Source organism: Natator depressus, chromosome 9 (assembly GCF_965152275.1).
Source record: "Natator depressus isolate rNatDep1 chromosome 9, rNatDep2.hap1, whole genome shotgun sequence".
NCBI classification, from domain to species: Eukaryota; Metazoa; Chordata; order Testudines; family Cheloniidae; genus Natator; species Natator depressus.
The window spans coordinates 89812035-89831441 of NC_134242.1; the positions used below are offsets into that span (position 1 = coordinate 89812035).

The following is a 19407-nucleotide window of genomic DNA, read 5'->3' on the forward strand; positions in this document are numbered from 1 at the left end:
GTGAGCTGTAGCTCACGAAAGCTTATGCTCAAATAAATTGGTTAGTCTCTAAGGTGCCACAAGTACTCCTTTTCTTCCAGCTATTTCAGTGTTTCTCATTCCTTTTTCCATCCACAATCGCAAAACTGTTTGGGTTTTTTCCCCTCATGTCCCTATCTGAGAAGAATGGTGTTTCAAAGACCAAAAACATTACTAAATATCAGATAGTAATGCATACTACCTATCACCCATAACATAATAGGTAATACTGTTTTGACATGTTTACTGTTTGCACGCTGAGGGCCTAAACCATTATAAACCTTTCTACAAGTACAGTAAATGATAGTCTCTGCTTTCAATTGAAGAGACAAACCACAACAGGTGCATGGAACAAGCTGGAAGAGTTCGGGGGGGGAGAAAGAGGGTGGGGGTATGATGCATTGCATAGGCTAGCTGTATACCTAATTCACAGGCTAGCTGTAACTATTCTCTCAACAGCCTAGCGGCTGTCTGTTTTCTACATGCATCACAGCAGAGGAGTTTTAAGAAGGCAGTTGATGAAGGGGGAAGTGGCTTTAAGGATTTTTGACAAGCTTGCCTACAGAAGAGGTGGCATAGGAGAAACAGGCAATCAAGGCTGGTATTTCAAGAGCAAAAACAAAGGTTGATGCGATAACCTAAAAAGGGATCGGTAAAGCTCTAACTCCAATTGTAGGTTATATGCAAATGTAGCAGCCATGCTGTTTTTGAGAACTGGTATGTTGGTGATTGCACACTTCATCAATGTTTTAAATTGATATTGCACACCTTGAAATACAGTGGCAGAAGTGTTACAAAATTCTATGTGGCTGTTCAATGGTACATATAACTTTAAGAACTACTGTACCTTTTAAAATAAAGTATTAAGATGATAAACACATACCCAGTCAGTGTACGCGTCACACTTCTTAGAAAGTCCATTATTAGGTAACCCAGCTTGCTTTTGCAAGAATTACTAGATAATCTGCAAGCTCTAGAAGAGTGGTTTCCAAATTTTTTTTTTTTTGCGGACCACTTAAATTGCTGAGGGTCTCAGCGGACCACTTGATGATTTTTCCACATGTTGCTTGTACCGTTAACTAACTGTTTTAAAGCGCTTTGGATAAAAGCGCTGTAGAACAAAAAAACATTTTTTGTCCTACAAATAAAAGCACACCGCTCATATTTTAATATCACCAGTCTTACCTTTCTAATGCGATGGATGTGCCCTCTCTCCCCCGCTGCAGCAGCCCCCGAGCTGAGGCTGGAAGGAGGGGGAATCTCTCCCCTGCCACAGGGTGGAGGCTGGGAAGAGGGCCCTCTCCCTGGCAGCCGCAGCCCTGGAGCTGGAGAAAGTCACCTCTTTCTCTGGCTGACGCAGCCCTGCACGTCCCAAATTCCTCCCACCCCCTCTTGTCACCCACTGCCCCCTCCCATCTACCACCTATTCACCCACCCCCCAAGGCCACACCTGCGCAGCTCCACTAATTATGTGGGTGGCCCTTCATTATTGTGTGCGCACGGAGCTCGCGGACTGCAGTTTCAGAACCCCTGCTCTAGAAAGCACTAGTCATCTTGTTTGCTCAACCTGTGAATGAAGTTGAGTGGAATCAGATTCTGCACGCTGTCTCCACTAACTGGGTCTCCACTGCTAATGAAGGATTGGAATGTGACAAGCATAGAGAGCGGACAGCCTATGTGGATGCTGGTCATGAGAGGGAGTTGTGCAAGCTGAAACAAATATACCAGAGGATAATGACAGCTCTGCTATCCAAGGGCTCCGTCATCCTCCCTGTTATGGCAGTAGCTAAACTTCCACTGGCAACAGTTCAACAGAAGCAAAATCTGGCCCAAACTGACTCATCAAACTACAGGAAGTCTAGCCGATAGTAATATATTTTACAATTCCTATTTCTGCTCCTCTCTCTTGTAACTGGGTTTCTCCATATGAACAGAGTGCTAAAGCCTGTTTATCATTCTGCAGTTCTCTGAAGTGCAATAATTACGTTTTTCTCTTTCTGCTCGTAATATAAAAGGCAGAGTCTGGACCACAGGGGCATGTAGGTGGGGCAAATATTCTGCTATGCATCTCCCCATTGTCAGTGTGCATGAAAATAACGTTGAATTGATTTTCCTGAGATTGTAAGCTCTCGGGTAGGGATGGTGTGCCTTAAGTTTTGCAAAGTGTCTAGCATACATAAGGCATGAGATTGGGGTGCGGGCAGAGGAGAATGGACCAGTAGAAAGATGAAAGATCTGGATTAAGGGGAATAAAGATAGTACGCATGTATACATGGTGGCTGCAAAATTTATTCCATTGAGAAACAGCCTGTGGTCAGGTTTCAGAGTAGCAGCTGTTAGTCTGTATCCGCAAAAAGAAAAGGAGGACTTGGGCACCTTAGAGGCTAACAAATTTATTTGAGCATAAGCTTTTGTGAGCTACAGCTCACTTCATCGGATGCATTCAGTGGAAAATACAGTGGGGAGATTTATATACACAGAGAACATGAAACAATGGGTGTTACCATACACACTGTAAGGAGAGTGATCAGGTAAGGTGAGCTATTACCAGCAGGAGAGCGGGGGCGGTGCGGGGGGGGGGAACTTTTGTAGTGATGATCAAGGTGGGTCATTTCCAGCTGTTGACAAGAAGGTCTGAGGAACAGCGGGGGAGAGGGGGAGGAATAAACATGGGGAAATAGTTTTACTTGTGTAATGACCCATCCACTCCCAGTCTATTCAAGCCTAATGTAATGGTGTCCAGTTTGCAAATTAATTCCAATTCAGCAGTCTCTCGTTGGAGTCTGTTTTTGAAGTTTTTTTGTTGAAGAAATTGCCACGTTTAGGTCTGTAATCAAGTGACCAGAGAGACTGAAGTGTTCTCCGACTGGTTTTTGAATGTTATAATTCTTGACTTCCGATTTGTGTCCATTTATTCTTTTATGTAGAGACTGTCCAGTTTGGCCAATGTACATGGCAGAGGGGCATTGCTGGCACATGATGGCATATATCACATTGGTAGATGTGCAGGTGAATGAGCCTCTGATAGCGTGGCTGATGTGATTAGGCCCTATGATGGTGTCCCCTGAATAGATATGTGGGCACAGTTGGCAACGGGCTTTGTTGCAAGGATAGGTTCTTGGGTTAGTGGTTCTGTTGTGTGGTGTGTGGTTGCTGATGAGTATTTGCTTCCGGTTGGGGGTCTGTCTGTAGGCAAGGACTGGCCTGACTCCCAAGATCTGTGAGAGTGATGGGTCGTCCTTCAGGATAGGTTGCAGATCCTTGATGATGCGTTGGAGGGGTTTTAGTTGGGGGCTGAAGGTGACAGCTAGTGGCGTTTCTACTGTAATACATGTGCACACGAGGGCAGAGTTAAACTTGTGCAAGCTTACTCTCCCTCTCTCTCTCCTCCCCCCACCCCATTTCCTCCCTTTGCTTAATAGGCTAGTTTTAATATCGCATTGACACACTTTTGCAGTGGCTAAAGTCCATTTGTAAATACTCTAGCTCTGCACATTTCTTGTTAAATGCATGCACAATGTTTACATCCTTAAATATTTCCATATGCCCAACAATCTGTAAATCACTAACTTGTGTGTTTTGAGAAACAATGGTCTTTCTGTTTTCTTTCACTTTGCCTGGAGTCCAGAGGAGCTCAACAAAAAATGAGAAAGGGTTTAGAAAGCCCAACCTCAGAGGAAAGGTTAATAAAAACAAAACAAAACCTGAACTTTATTCTTGAGAAAAGAAGCCTGAAGGGAAGGGAGTGGGGACCAATAACAGTCTTCAAATAGCTTAAGGTCAGTTATAAAGAGGATGGTGAGCAAGTGTTCTCCATGTTCACTGAAGGTTGGACAAGAACTAATTTTCATAAACTGTAGCAATGGTGATTTAGGTAAGATATTAGACAAAAAAAACTTTTCTAAGAATACAAACAGGCTTCCAAGGGAGGCAGTGGAATTTCCATCACTGGAGAGTTTTATGGACAGGTTAGACAAACACCTTCTCAGGGATGGTCTAGGTATACTTGGTCCTCACTTCAAGCGCAGGGGGGTGATCTAAGGTCCTGCTTATGTTAAAGAAACTTTCCTTAGTGTAACTGTAACAATGTAGTTATCAGAGTGTGAATTTTCTAGATATACACAGGACCCATGTTGAGGGACGGCAAAATTGTAAAAACAGTTTGGGCCAAGGAAACACTATCTGAAGGATTCTTCTTCTCAGATCCGAGTCTTCCTGTGCAGCACAAGAGAGGGATCTGTGGCATCACAGAACTGAGGTAGAAAGGGGTGTCTGCAGCTTCAACTCGATCCCAACCACTCCAAAATGAAGTTTACAGGGCTAAACCTCAGCTGTGAACATTGGTGTAGCTCCACTGAAGTCAGCAGAGCTGTGCTGATTTACATTAGCTGACGAGTTGGCCCTATTCTTTCCTCCCTGGTTAAATGCAGGCTGTCCTCACATAGAGATAGATGCTGATCTGCTCGCAAGGCACTCACTGAGAGGTGCAATGGTCAGCAGCATCACTGCTGTTTCCGTGAGCCCTTGCTCCCGTTAAAATGAGCATTTACTGGCTTCAGTTCACTGATGTAAGATTGGCCCTTTAGAGGGCACATAAGGCTGGGGCTTGGTGTTGAAGCTCCCTATGCTTTTTCTCAGAAGTGTTTAAATCCACTTTAAGATCATACTAGCTTAGGTCCGCCCCACGGTGCTAAAATCGTGACTTTACTTCAAAAATGATGTCCCTTGTGCCATGCCACTTGTGCAAACGGTTATGCAGAGAGACGCCAGCACCAAAATATGTCAATGATCACTGGATCACAGTTATGGAAAGGGAATAACCTACTATTGCTACAGAACCATTCTTTCACTGAAACAAATGTTCTCCTGCCTCAGATCAAACTTTATCTCTTTCTATGGAATGCATTGATTAGAATGCATAACCAGCCTTCATAAAGATCTAAGAAAATGACACATTGAGAGAAAATTTAAATCTCTATAAATTAACTTGCCAAAGAACAGCTGTGTGTGTTTTAAGTCTGTAGTTCATAATTCACTTCCAAGTGAATATGAAAGAAATAAGACATTGAACAACAAAATAAATCTAGCTAGGGGTGAACAACGGTTTCTGCTTTTTGTAAAAATATGATTATAATTTTTTTTTAAATAGCTGATTAGCAATGTCTAGCCTAAGTAACTGAGGACCTGAATGTCAGGTGCTTGTAACCACCACTGCACTTTATTAGAGCCCTTTAAGAGGCCACAGACTAGAGTGTTATTTACATACTAGTTACAGTCACTAGCCAGCTTCCCTGCTTATTCCTAGGGATGTACAGTATACTTATCATTTAATGCCACCCCCAATTCTACCTTCCTTCAGCTCCAGTGCATCCTGGCTGCTTATACAGTCCCAGCTCTGGGATAGGGGTAGGTGGGGGGGAGATGTTTACTTTAATCCAATTAGCCCCTCAGCTGTATCTCTACTCAGTTAATTAGCCACCTCTGCCAATTGACTGTCATTCAATCAGGTCCCAATTAATGTATACTGTTGGGGATTTTAAAAGCCAGGTGCACCAAGTCAGCTCCTGATTCAACACACTCTGTCACACTCCAGGAAATGGTCCATCATGTCCTTGAGGGCCTAATCATGCTCCATGAGATCCTCAAATACTTTAGACAGGTGACTACTTTTCAGTTCTTCATGCCTAAAGTTACCTTCATATGAAGCCATGCAGCTGGTCAGGGCAGGCCCAAACTTGGTGGCACTGGCTGGGGCATGCGCATGGCTATAGCAGTTGGAGGATGTATGGATTCAGCACATCCATGTGCCCTCTCTCGCTGCAGGGTTGCTATGGAAAGCCACCTACAACTTTCACCTGCCTTCCCCTGGTAGAAACCCCCAAGGAAAAGCAAACATGGCCTGGCCTAACCTCCCCCAGGTATGAATCGCTCCTAGGGTGTATCCACACTGGAAATGGGTAGGATAAATTATTTTATATCAGTGTACATTTTACATCCTACCATTAATGTGTATATAAAACTACAATTCTGATATCTTCATGAGCATTTTACATTGTTAGTAACCCTGTATTGGCTAAAACATGACAAACGCACCTTTTCACCCCTACTGGTGACAGGCCTCCAAAGTGAAGCTACATCCTACAGGTCAATTAGCACCCCATTCGTAGGCACACTGGGGTAAATTGAGGCTGTTTTAGGGTTAAACCCAGTCGAAGCTCTGTGAATGGATTTCTCTTCAAGCATGGTCGTCCAGGAGTTTCTTACAGTGATGTAGCTACACTGCTATAGTTGCCCTAGGGCAGCCCCTCTATGGTAGACATGATGCACTAGTTTAAAAATACTTTACACCCACGCAGCTTACCCCAGTTCAAGCCCTTGATAAGATAAACCTGATTTCTTCCCAAATTCTGCATCTACACTGATCCCCTGAGCTTCAGTCACCTGTGCTTGGGCAAGCAGCTAGGGCTGGGCAAACACCACCAGACGTTTTCTGTGAATATTTGTCTGACGTTTGCTTTGACTGCGTTTGTGCTCACTTATGCTCTAGTGACTGAGTTTACTGGCAGAAGTGTTCTTGGACAGGATGACACTTAATAAGTCGCATACTGGAGTGTATTTGCCAAAACTGATTTCTGAATACATAATGAATACTCACACTGAAAACTGGATTTGAAGAGTTACACTCATCAGATCAGAGAATAAAATCACATGCAGTACCATGTGACCTGTTCCACCAATCAGAACTGCTCACTAACAAACCACAGCCCAAGAGGTCTTTGGTGAATAATTCTGAATAAACCATGCGTGAGGGAAACTGAGCTGTTCAGACAATTCACAAAGAGACAAAATTTGTCAGATAAATTATTTATTGCCACAAGCATGTGGGAAGCGCCTTCTTTTGTACCTATCATATATTAATCCTAAACAAAGAGACACTGCTCATGCATAGAACACACAACTGATGATGCATTACGGTTCCACCAACAAATTTCAGTGATTGGAGCACCAATTCCATTTCAAACAAAACAAACAAATCTGAAACACCCAAGACATGTGATCTAGTGATTAGAGCAGGAAGCCAGGAGTCCATTCCCAACTGTGACTGTTCTTTGTGTGTGGAAAATCACTTATTCATTCTGTGCCTCTGTTTACCTGTCTGTAAGATGGGGAAAGTAGTATCTACCTACTCACAGAGATGTTGTGAGGCTTAATTAAATAATCTTACAGCTGGTTGAAAATATGTCACCATTTTTGTGACAATTTAGTCCCGTCTGGCTGACATTTGAAAGTTAATTAACCAAAATTTCTAAATTAATTTTTACCAGCTCTATAGCTACTCAAAAAACAGAATGATATTTTCACAAAAATTCAGTTTTTTTAATTGAAATGTTCATATATGGACTGACCTTTTCATTGGAATTCAAAATTTAAATGAAAAAAAGTATAAATTTAAAAAAATTAGACCAGCCCTGTTTAAAGTTTATAAAACATTTTGAGTGAAACCATGGCCCCATTGAAGTCAACAGAAGTTTTGCCATTGACTTTGATAAGCCCCAAATTTCACTATTTGGGATCCACAGGCGGAAGATGTTAAATAAGTGTAAAGAACTGTTATTACTATTACATAAACACACACATACGCCCCTTTTGTTTGGTATTTCTTTTCCCTTTTTAAAATTTTTCTAACTACTGTCTCTCCTCCCTCTTCTTCCTATCTGATCTATTGTTTTAGGTAGATCTGTTATACTGACCTTCAGGTACAGCAATTTCTACTGCCTATAAGATCATCTTGATAGAGGTCTGTATAAATCAGACACTGATACAATCATGTGAGCACATTACAAGTGTTACCATTTCCCACATGTATTCTTCATGGCTGACACGCTCAGCTTTTTGTATATATTCTGAAAAAAAGTAATAAAATTTGAATTACAGATTATGTGAGTTATAAAGGTTTATTTCTGGGTCTCTTTGGCTATTAAATTTGAATTTTCAACCCACCCCCAAAGAAACCTCTCTGCATTAGTTAGCCCACTTTTTAAATTAAATGTAAACTACATTTAGAGAACGGTCCGAACCACCCCCTACTCCTAAAGATCTATTGTTGCTGATATTGGTGTGCAACCTGTTAATGTTGCAGCCAGCCTCCTTCATAAAAGAAGGGAGGGGAGAGATTTTCCCCTCCCATGTCCCCCAGTGACCCATATTAGTGTCTTTTTTTAAATACACTGTGCTGCAGCTTTAAGGCACCTGGTGTGGGTAAGAATGCAAGGCTTTCACATGGTTGATGTTAAACATGCAAGGAGCAGCGTGGCCTAGTGTCTAGAGCACTGAACTGGGACTTAGGAGACATGGATTCTATTCGTGGTTCTGCTAATAGCCTGCTGGGTGACCCTGGGAAAGGCACTTCCCTTCTCTGTGCCCCAGTTTCCCCATCTGTACAACGGGGATACTGATACTGACCTCCTTTGTGAATTGCTATAAAATCATAGAAGATTAGGGTTGGAAGAGACCTCAGGAGGTCATCTAGTCCAACCCCCTGCTCAAAGCAGGACCAACACCAACTAAATCATCCCAGCCAGGGCGTTGTCAATCCAGGCTTTAAAACCTCTAAGGATGGAGATTCACCACCTCCCTAGGTAACCCATTCCAGTGCTTCACCACCTGCCTAGTGAAAAGTTTTTACCAATATCCAACCTAGACCCCCCCCACTGCAACTTGAGACCATTGCTTCTTGTCCTGTCATCTGCCACCACTGAGAACAGCCGAGCTCCATCCTCTTTGGAACCCCTCTTCAGGTAGTTGAAGGCTGCTATCAAATCCCCCCTCACTCTTCTCTTCTGCAGACTAAATAAGCCCAGTTCCCTCAGCCTCTCCCCATAAGTCACGTGCCCCACCTCCCTAATCATTTTTATTGACCTCTGCTGAACTCTCTCCAATTTGTCCACATCCTTTCTGTAGTGGGGCGGCCCAAAACTGTATGCCATACTCCAGATGTGGCCTCACCAGTGCCGAATAGAGGGGAATAATCACGTCCCTCAATCTGCTGGCAATGCTTCTACTAATACAGGCCAATATGCCGTTAGCCTTCTTGTCAACAAGGGCATGCTGCTGACTCATATCCAGCTTCTCGTCCACTGTAATCCCCAGGTCCTTTTCTGCAGAACTGGCACTTAGCCCATCAGTCCTCAGTCTGTAGCGGTGCATAGGATTCTTCCGTCCTAAGTGCAGGACTTGGCACTTGTCCTTGTTGAACCTCATCAGATTTCTTTTGGCCCAATCCTCCAATTTGTCTAGGTCACTCTGGACTCTATCTCTACCCTCCAGCGTATCTACCTCTCCCCCATCTTAGTGTCATCTGCAAACTTGCTGAGGGAGCAATCCATCCCATCATCAATGAAGATGTTGAACAAAACCAGCCCCAAGACCGACCCGTTGGGCACTTTGCTTGATACCGGCTGCCAACTAGACACTGAGCCGTTGATCACTACCCATTGAGCCCAAAAATCTAGCCAGCTTTCTATCCACCTTATAGACTATTCATCCAATCCATACTTTAACTTGCTGGCAAGTTCTATGTCCCCCTCCCTGTTCTATGAAAATCTATGGATGAAAAGTGCTATATAAGAGCCAGGCATTATTGTTAACCCTTAACTGCCCTTCCTTCGCCTCTATCGTTTTCTGTCTTCTGTTTTAATATAGATTGTCACAGTTCTTTGGGGACATGGATTTGTTCTTCCTGTGCGTCTGCAGTGTCTGGGACGTTGCATCCGTAAATAACATTGCAGAGGGAATGCATGGTTCATGCCAGGTCACTGATTGCATGCACAATCCTTGTCTGTGGCTGTAAGGGGCAGGCAGTGTGCGTGTGTTGGCAGGAGCTGCGAGTGCTTGTGCGCATGCTGACAGGAGCAGCGTGTGTGTGTGTGTCTGCCAAAGGCTGCGTGTGTGTCTAGCAAGGTCAGGAGGTGTGTGTGGTGGGAGGAGCTGGTAGGGACAGGTTGTATGTGTGTTGGGGAGGGTTGGGAGGGACAGGCTGTGTGTGTGTTGGTGGGATGGCAGGATAGGTTGTGTGTGTGTTGGGGGGCTGGTAGAGAGAGGCTGTGTGTGTGTGTGTGTTCGGGGGCTGGCAGGACAGAGTCTGGGGGGCACAGACAGGCTGTGTACGGGTTGGGGAGCTGGCAGGACTGGTTATGGGGGGCAGGGACAGGCTGTGTCTGTGTGTTGGGGGGATGGTAGAGACAGGCTGTGTGTGTGTTGAGGGGGCTGGCAGGGACAGGCTGTGTGTGTGTGTGTGTGTTGGGGGTGGCAAGGAGAGGCTGTGGGTCTGTGCTGGGGCGCTGGCAGGACGCAGGGTGCTAGCGGGGCAGACTGTGTGTGTTGGGGGTCTGGCAGGATGGGGGGGTGCTGGCAAGGAGAGGTTGCATTATGTGTTGGGGGGGCTGGCAGGGACAGGCTGTGTGTGTGTTGGGGGTGGGAGTGACAGGCTGTGTGTGTGTGTGTGTTGGGGCTGGGGGGACAGGCTGGGTGTGTGTGTGTGTGTTGGGGTGGCAGGGACAGGCTGGGGGTGTGTGTGTGTTGGGGCTGGGGGGGACAGGCTGGGGGTGTGCGTGGCCCCAAGCCCGCACCTCTCCCGGTTGCGGACAGCCGTGGGGCGACCCGCCGCCCTGTCACACAGCGCGCGCGGCGAGCGGGAGCCGACCCCCCAGTGGGCGGGCGCCGCGGCCACCCCTCGGCAAACGACCCCGCCCCCGCGCCCACCCACCTCCCTCACGGCGGCGCGCCGGCCGCTGGGGCTGGTAGTGCAGGGCGGAGCCCGGGCCGCCGCCGCCGGCCGCCAGCGAACTACATCTCCCGGCGGGCTTGGCGGCGGCGGCGCGGACACCACCCCCCCGCTCGGTGGAGCTTGGCCGGCGGGCTGTGGACGTGGGAGCGGAGCGGGGCATGAGGCGGGCGGCGAGATGTGGCTGAAGCCCGAGGAGGTGCTGCTGAAGAGCGCCCTCAAGCTGTGGGTGCTGGAGCGCTCCAACCGCTACTTCGTGCTGCAGCGGCGGCGAGGCTACGGGGAGGACGGCGGGGGGCTGGCAGGTGAGCGGCCCGCCCCCCGGGGCCGCAGTGCCGGGCCGGCCCTGGCGTCTCTGGGGCCGCCGCGGGGGGGCGGGGCGATGGGCGCCCCTGTCCCGGATTGCTCGTGTGAGAAGCGGCCGCTGACGCTCCTGGGAGCCCCCCCCGCCCAGCCCGGTGGGGCGGGGATGGGCTGAGGGGTTGGTTCGCCGCGTGGCGGGTGGGCTGCTCGGGGGGCAGCACGGGGGCAGGGGCAGAGGCGGGCACGCCCAGGGGAGGGGGCTGACCAGCCTGCCCCGGGTATAGCTCTTGGGAGGGTTGGCTGGGGTGTGATGTCTGGGTCCCTTCTCCTGGGGAGCTTGCTGGGGCAGCTGCTGCCCAGGGGTAGCAGGCCGGGGCTGGCGAGTCACCTGCAGAGGAGATGGTGGCTGGCAGCGACGACGGGAAACTGTTGACAGTGGGGGCGGGGCATAATTTAAAGCAGCAGTTTTCAAACTTTTTGAGCTGAGCCCCCCACCTTTGAGATGCAATTTTTTGGTTGCGTTTTCCCCCTACCCCCATACAAAAACAGGTGAATTGTGGGGTGGAGGTGGCGCTCCCAAGCCCTGCCGTGCAGGGCTAAAGCCCAAGCCACCTGGCATCGCCGCTTCCCCCCATCTCCAGTGTTCGTCTGCACCTCCCTAGGGGGGCTTGCCTCACAGTTTGAAAACCTCTGATTTAAAGATTCTGGTGCAGCAGGGTTCAGGGCTGGGCATATAAACCCTGGCAGAAATTGGAGGGGCACATGACCCCTCCTGTCTTCCCCCCTACACATCACTTCTGGACTGGCTGTGGGGGATAACAGGTCTTTGTCCTCAACGTAGCAAGCTTCACTTTATAAACATTTCAGCCTCTAAAATCTGATCTCTACTCATTATTATCTGTTTGTTCAACTGGGGCTCCTGGGTGCTACTGTTATGGAGCAGCACCTGTGTTAGTCTGTATCCACAAAAAGAAAAGGAGTACTTGTGGCACCTTAGAGATTAACCAATTTACAGCGCTAGGTGCTGTACAAAAAGAGAATTCCCTCCTTACTAAATTGTGGCTTCTCTTTGCTTCCCCTTCCCAGGAGAAATGCCCTGGATGTGTGGGAGGGTTTAGTTCTAGGATGCTCTGGACGAGTCACTCCTTTCTGCGTTATACAAGGCAGTCTCCAGCTGTGACATTGTGAATGACAGAGATTTTTAGGGAAGTGTGCACGTGAGGGTTTAATCATCTCCTTGAAAACCAGTGCAGAATCCTCCATCCTGGTGGGGAAAGATGCACTATCCAGGCTGTGAGACAATGAACATTGGTGGGTCTGGATATGCCATCCTTGTATTGGAGACTTCAGTAGGGTTGGGCACACAGGTCATTTTCAGGGAAGAAAGGATGTATGAAAGGAATCATTAATAACCCAATAAATCTCCAAAAAGGCTGCAACAAATTTCTAAGAAATACAGAGAAAAGCAGGTTTGGGTTTAGGAATCAAGGGAGATTCTGGTCATAAACACCACTGTAAAAGTGTCTGGTTGTTTAATGTCTAACCAATTTATCTGAGCATAAGCTTTCGTGAGCTACAGCTCACTTCATCCGATGAAGTGAGCTGTAGCTCACGAAAGCTTATGCTCAAATAAATTGGTTAGTCTTTAAGGTGCCACAAGTATTCCTTTTCTTTTTGTGGATACAGACTAACACGGCTGCTACTCTGAAACTGGTTGTTTAATTATGAAGTCAACTCTTCTGGGAAGGACTGGTTTGAGCAAAGGTGGTGGCAGCTGTTGTTTTTGCTGGGCAGTTAAGTGCTTTTCGAGGGAAAGTAAATCATAAAAGTGCATTGGCCCCTCTCTCATCCTTGTTTTGAATCTGGCATCTTTGGAGACGAAAGTAAGCCCTACCCAGTGTCACTCACTTGGCCCGGAGATTATCTTTCTGTATGCTGCTATTTATTTTAAAAATGTCATTGCAACAAAACGTAGAGCTGACTCCAGAATTAAAAGTTCACTCTTTTAAAGATGAATTTTCTCCACTAAATAATGTATATTAATTTATAGTTGTCCGAGTGTATGTTCTGAGCCCTTGTCTTTTCTGAAGGTGACATCTCTGTGACTAGTTCCATGTCCTTGATGGTATTCATCAGTATGGAAGGACATATGTCCAAATATATTCCTACTGTCCTCCTCCTAATCCTTGTGGCATTACACAGTTGATGCCTGTCTCTTTCACCATTAGTATCGTGGCAACTCTTGTTTAAAAAAAAGTCATTGTTGAATGGCCAGAGGATAAAATTGCAGAATATTCTTGAAATAAAATTTTATATAATGAGGTTTAGAAAGAGATGGTCTATGAAATAGAAGTTTGCAATTATATATGCTTTCATAGCTATAAAATATATACTTTCAAAGTGTTAATTAAGATAACTGGCTATGTTTGTCTAGTTTTATATTTATATTGCTGGGTGCCGTACACTTAAAAGCTATACTTTATCAAACACAGTGAACCCTGGGTCAGAGTGCAGTCTTGCTCCACTTATTGGCCTCCTCTAGACCACACCTTTTAAGCAGAACCCCAGTGCTACAATCAAATTTGTGTATGTGACCCCCGTGAGTCTGATTACAGGATCAGGGCACAAGTTTATAACCAGTTGGTGACATGGTTGGCTCTAAATCATGGTTTGTTTCTACAAGCATCATGGTTAATACTTGCTTAGTAACCGTGGTAGGTGAGAAGCCAAAGGCCTGTGCGGGTATTTGATTGTCTTTATGTAATCAGTTCGGTGAACACTCTTTTCCTTTCCCTTTTTCCTTACCTTTCTTAGATGAGACCCCTTTCTCCCCCAAATCATGCAGCATGCCTTGGAACTTGTTTGGCTGTTTCTCCTTCCTCATAGTTCCATGCACAGTAGGACATCGATATGCATTGCCTTATGGGCTTCAGGTGCCAGTCTGTGTCCTCATCCTCTGTCTGTTCTGTCCCCTGCAGAGGCATTATGGGATCGCAGCTCAGATTTTTCCAAAACGCACTGTTAACAGATCTATTTAGTCAGAGTGGCAGATGTGAATGCAAAAACACAGTTGTGATGGCAGCAAAGCTGCAAGGTATATACAGCAGTGTTTCTTGTAACTGGGGTCAGATGAGAATGTCCTGACCTGGTTACAAAGACATGGTGGTACTTGTAATGCAGGCAGGACCTTATTTAGAAGAGTAGTATCCCTGCAGTAGTCACATGAGAGAACTCACTGTAACAAAATACCAGTCATTCAATGAAGAGGTAAAATGATTTATTTGCTGATATAATTTCTTTGGCTGTCTCAAGTGGATGCTGCTTTCCTTTCAGCTTGACGTACTTAGACAAGATGGAATAATCAGAAAAAAAGATTATGTGGATAATATACATTTCTGGAACCAAATCCTCCCTACACTAAGTCATGAGTCTCATATGAGTCTGAGAACCTGAGCATCCAGGCTTGGAGAAAGGGGGTTCCCTGGAGGTGGGGAAAGGAATTATCTTTTTCCTTCAGTGTCAATCTATTTAATGGCTATTACTGCAGTCCTGAGTCTGTAGTAGTCCTTACTGCTGTAGCCTGTTCTGTAGGGGCCCTGGCTTGTTGATCCATATTGTGACCCTGCTGTCTCTTTTTCCTGGACAGTCCACAACCCCATAAACATGGAAGGGGTGGCTGCAGATCTGGACTTATCTGCATGAGCTGGAGAAGTGTTGTCCTCCTGTCCCTCTGTGAATTTCCATTTCCAGCACAAATCCAGGTCCTCCCCCCTCCCAACCCCACAAACCCACTCTCCTGTTGGTAATAGCTTATCTAAAGTGATCACTATCCTTACAATGTGTATGATAATCAAGGTGGGCCATTTCCAGCACAAATTCAGGGTTAAACAAGAATGTCTTGGGGGGGTGGGGGGGTTAGGAAAAAACAAGGGGAAATAGGTTACCTTGCATAATGACTTAGCCACTCCCAGTCTCTATTCAAGCCTAAGTTAATTGTATCCAATTTGCAAATGAATTCCAATTCAACAGTCTCTCGCTAGAGTCTGGTTTTGAAGTTTTTTTGTTGTAATATCGCAACTTTCATGTCTGTAATCGCGTGACCAGAGAGATTGAAGTGTTCTCCGACTGGTTTATGAATGTTATAATTCTTGACATCTGATTTGTGTCCATTTATTCTTTTACGTAGACACTGTCCAGTTTGACCAATGTACATGGCAGAGGGGCATTGCTGGCACATGATGGCATATATCACATTGGTGGATGTGCAGGTGAATGAGCCTCTGATAGTGTGGCTGATGTTATTAGGCCCTGTGATGGTGTCCCCTGAATAGATATGTGGGCACAGTTGGCAACGGGCTTTGTTGCAAGGATAGGTTCCTGGGTTAGTGGTTCTGTTGTGTGGTATGTGGTTGCTGGTGAGTATTTGCTTCAGGTTGGGGGGCTGTCTGTAGGCAAGGACTGGCCTGTCTCCCAAGATTTGTGAGAGTGTTGGGTCATCCTTCAGGATAGGTTGTAGATCCTTAATAATGCGTTGGAGGGGTTTTAGTTGGGGGCTGACGGTGACGGCTAGTGGCTTTCTGTTATTTTCTTTGTTAGGCCTGTCCTGTAGTAGGTGACTTCTGGTTACTTTTCTGGCTCTATCAGTCTGTTTCTTCACTTCCGCAGGTGGGTATTGCAGTTGTAAGAATGCTTGATAGAGATCTTGTAGGTGTTTGTCTCTGTCTGAGGGGTTGAAGCAAATGCGGTTGTATTGCAGAGCTTGGCTGTAGACGATGGATCGTGTGGTGTGGTCAGGGTGAAAGCTGGAGGCATGTAGGTAGGAATAGCGGTCAGTAGGTTTCCGGTATAGGGTGGTGTTTATGTGGTAAACATCCATTTTTTTCATGCTTTGTTTGTATAAAAAGATCTTCTATACTTTCCACAGTATGCATCCGATGAAGTGAGCTGTAGCTCACGAAAGCTTATGCTCAAATAAATTGGTTAGTCTCTAAGGTGCCACAAGTACTCCTTTTCTAGAATGTGTTTGTGATTCTGGTCATGCACAGTACCCAAGAGGATTGTGTACAAACTACTTCTCTCTCTCTCTCTCGTAAAGTAATCCCTCTGAAAATTAGTAACTTTGAGAGATCCCATTTTAGGCCCCAGTCCTGCAGCAGAAACTTCTATACGAGTTTAACTTTACACACACACAGTTAACCCCATTGAAGTCCATCAAAACAGTGACAAAACCTCCATTAACTTCAGGGAAGCAGATTTCACCCAGTGTTTCTGCATAATAGATTATACCATAACTCATATCCTATCAGGAACCCAACACTCCAGCTAGTGACTGATCTGCTCCAAAATACATCACATCTTCGGGAGATTTTGCCCAAAAATGTAGTAATATCCAAATGCACAGTGCAATGAACATGATCAGTATTTAGGCCCAGTCTTGCAAAGATTTACACGTATGGTTTACTTTATGTATGTAAGTATTCCCAATGGCAGCTATGTAATGGGAACCTGTAGCGGGCAATGCATATGTCGATGGAAAGTCCTCCCTTGACTTCAGTAGAGCTGGATCAGGCCCCGGCTGTGTTGCAGTCCTGCTGCCTGTGGGTGAATTCCACTGCCTCTTTAGAATCTCCTCATACTTTATTCATGAAAGCGTGGTGTTCACGCTCCATTCTGTGCTTGACTGTATGGCTGGGAGGTTGGGCTGATCTTGATAAAGGGAAGATGAAGATTCAGAAGCATAATAAAGTAGTACTTTGCCCCTCTGACTGAAAGATCTCAAAGTGCAATTCAAACAAGTTTTTCAGCTTTCTTTTAGATAGTATTTATACCCATTTTGTGAAGTTAAGTTACTTAATCATGCAAGTGGGTCTTGGAGCTGGAAATCATATTCTGAATGCCAGACCTGTTTTTATGCACTAAACAGAGCACCTCCTGAAACTAGAATCCCGTTTGGAATCTGTTCTTATTTTATGCTTTCTGGACTTAGATAATCAAGTTCCATTAAGTTAAGAATTTATCTGATGAAACTGGATATTGAGGCATGTTTAACAAGTGAGGTTTATTTCCATGCCTTTCTGGTCTTGGCTGCTTGTTGGTCGTTCACGTTTTAGTAGCACAGCTGCTTGCTGACTTGACTGAACGTTCCTCCCAATACTGAAAGCTCCTAACTGATTGTTTAGAAGAGGCAACTTTAGATGGCCTTTTGTACAAATCATTGAACACTTCCAGACAATGTTATCTAGCAGAAGTAAGGAAACGTACAAGTTAAACTTTAGTCATGTTACCCACCTAGGTGCATCTTATTTTTTTTAAACATGAATAAAAATGCATGTACAAAGGTTAAAACTAAAAAGCCTTTTTCTTGATGCTTATATACGCTACTGTACCAGAGCTTTCAGCTGATGGATAAGACAGTCCATCAGAACTATCCTAGCTGGAGGGAAGGAGATTAGAGGTAGATGGGAAGGAAAAAAGCAGCATCCTGAAAGCTTGGTGTGGTATTAGGTTTTCAGTGGTTTGGCTCCGTCTCAAAAGTGGTAATACAAAATACAAGAATTGATTACCATCCACGAAAAAACAGTGGTTGCTGTTATGATAATTGTACCTACAAATTTACTCTAATTGTGAGCTCAGTTTTAAAAAGTATGTGAAAGTTCATAAGATAACATAATCTATAACAAATACTGATGGGAAAAGGTCTGAGAAAGAGATGGACTAAATTAGTCTAAATAAAAGGGCCTCTTATATGGTTCAAGGACTATGCTAAAATCATGGTTGGTCAAAACAGAAGATGCGGAACCAGAAAGCAATGAACCGAAATTGTTCTGTCAGATATTAGGTCTGATTGTTGAACAAAATAATGAGGGGATGGATTATTCCCTGCCACTCATTTTTGAGTCCTTAAAGAAGGAGACTGGGGGGGTGGGGGGGGAAATAGGAAAGAACAGAGCAAGCTTCACCATCATGGCTGCCACTCCCACCATCTCCTGGGACCCTGGACCTTCTTTGTCCTAATCCTGAGGGATGTCCTGACCAGATTACATTGCTACCCCTACCATCTCCATCTGAATCCCAAACACCACCTGAGATGAAGTGCACCACATTTTAGCAACAGAAGTAGCTCCAGCCCAACTCAACTATCCGTCTTCTCCTTTACGCAAAAGGCTGTTATTGCCATCTTTTTAGCCATCTAAGAGACTGTCAAACAAGGGTGGGTTTTTTTTAAGACTCTCTCCAGCTAATGGGAAAGAGAACAAGGGATGTTGTTAGAATGAAAGCCTTATTTTGTTTATTTCAAACGTGTTAACTCTTAGGTCTACATCTAGGCATCTAAATAGGGCCCAGTTGATACTTATGCATGTTCTTAACTATAAACACCTATTGGGCACAGTGCTTTTGAAACAGGCTGCTTATTTAGGTGCCTAAATATAGACTTAGGAATCTGTCTTCAGGCACCCACTTTTAAAAATCTTGGCCTTTGTTTTTGCTTGGCAACAAGACATCCTGTCTAATCCAGGTTTCAGAGTAGCACCTGTGTTAGTCTGTATCCACAAAAAGAAAAGGAGTACTTGTGGCACCTTAGAGACTAACCACTTTATTTGAGCATAAGCTTTCGTGAGCTACAGCTCACTTCATCGGATGCATCCAATGAAGTGAGCTGTAGCTCACAAGTTTATGCTCAAATAAATTGGTTAGTCTCTAAGGTGCCACAAGTAGATAAAAAGAAAAGGAGTAATCTAGGACATACCTAACCCCTCCCCCACCCCGTGTCTGCTGCATGTTTTTTGGGCATTGACTTGAGTCACTGTAGGTTTTTTTTTGAAGAGCTGAAACTTGGTTGCCCCTCAGCCAGTTTATGCCTGCATCCGTAATTCCCCTTTATGATGATCTTCATAATGTGTTTTCTGTATCTGCTCGTTTTGGGGACTGATAACATGACTGAGATCAACCCAACACTAGTTTCTTGAACCTTAAAACCTAGTGAAATGTTGCTAGCCTTTGTAGTGGATATTGAGAATGTTTTGGCATTTTGAGCAGTGCTGTTTTATAGCAGAATATAAAATTACCGTTTTAAGATGAAGTGAGCTGTAGCTCACGAAAGCTTATGCTCAAATAAATTTGTTAGTCTCTAAGGTGCCACAAGTACTCCTTTTTCTTTTTGCAGATACAGACTAACATGGCTGCTACTCTGAAACCTTTTAAGATGAGTGCTTGCATCAGTCTTTGCAAGTGGTGACTTTGCAAATATACCCTTGTGCCATATATCGTATCCGAAAACAAGGATACTGGGAGAATGGCTAGAG

At 45.1% G+C, this 19407-nt stretch overlaps 1 protein-coding gene across 2 annotated transcripts in view; it reads left to right on the top strand.

Annotated features, from left to right (window-relative positions):
• The first annotated feature begins 10979 nt into the window (after window positions 1–10979).
• TBC1D8B (TBC1 domain family member 8B) overlaps window positions 10980–19407 on the top strand; it is a 64085-nt gene continuing 55657 nt past the window's right edge. For both annotated transcript variants that reach the window (XM_074962595.1, XM_074962597.1), the window contains exon 1: window positions 10980–11106. In XM_074962595.1, coding sequence (XP_074818696.1) covers window positions 10980–11106 — 127 coding nt within the window. The remainder of the gene's footprint in view (window positions 11107–19407) is intronic.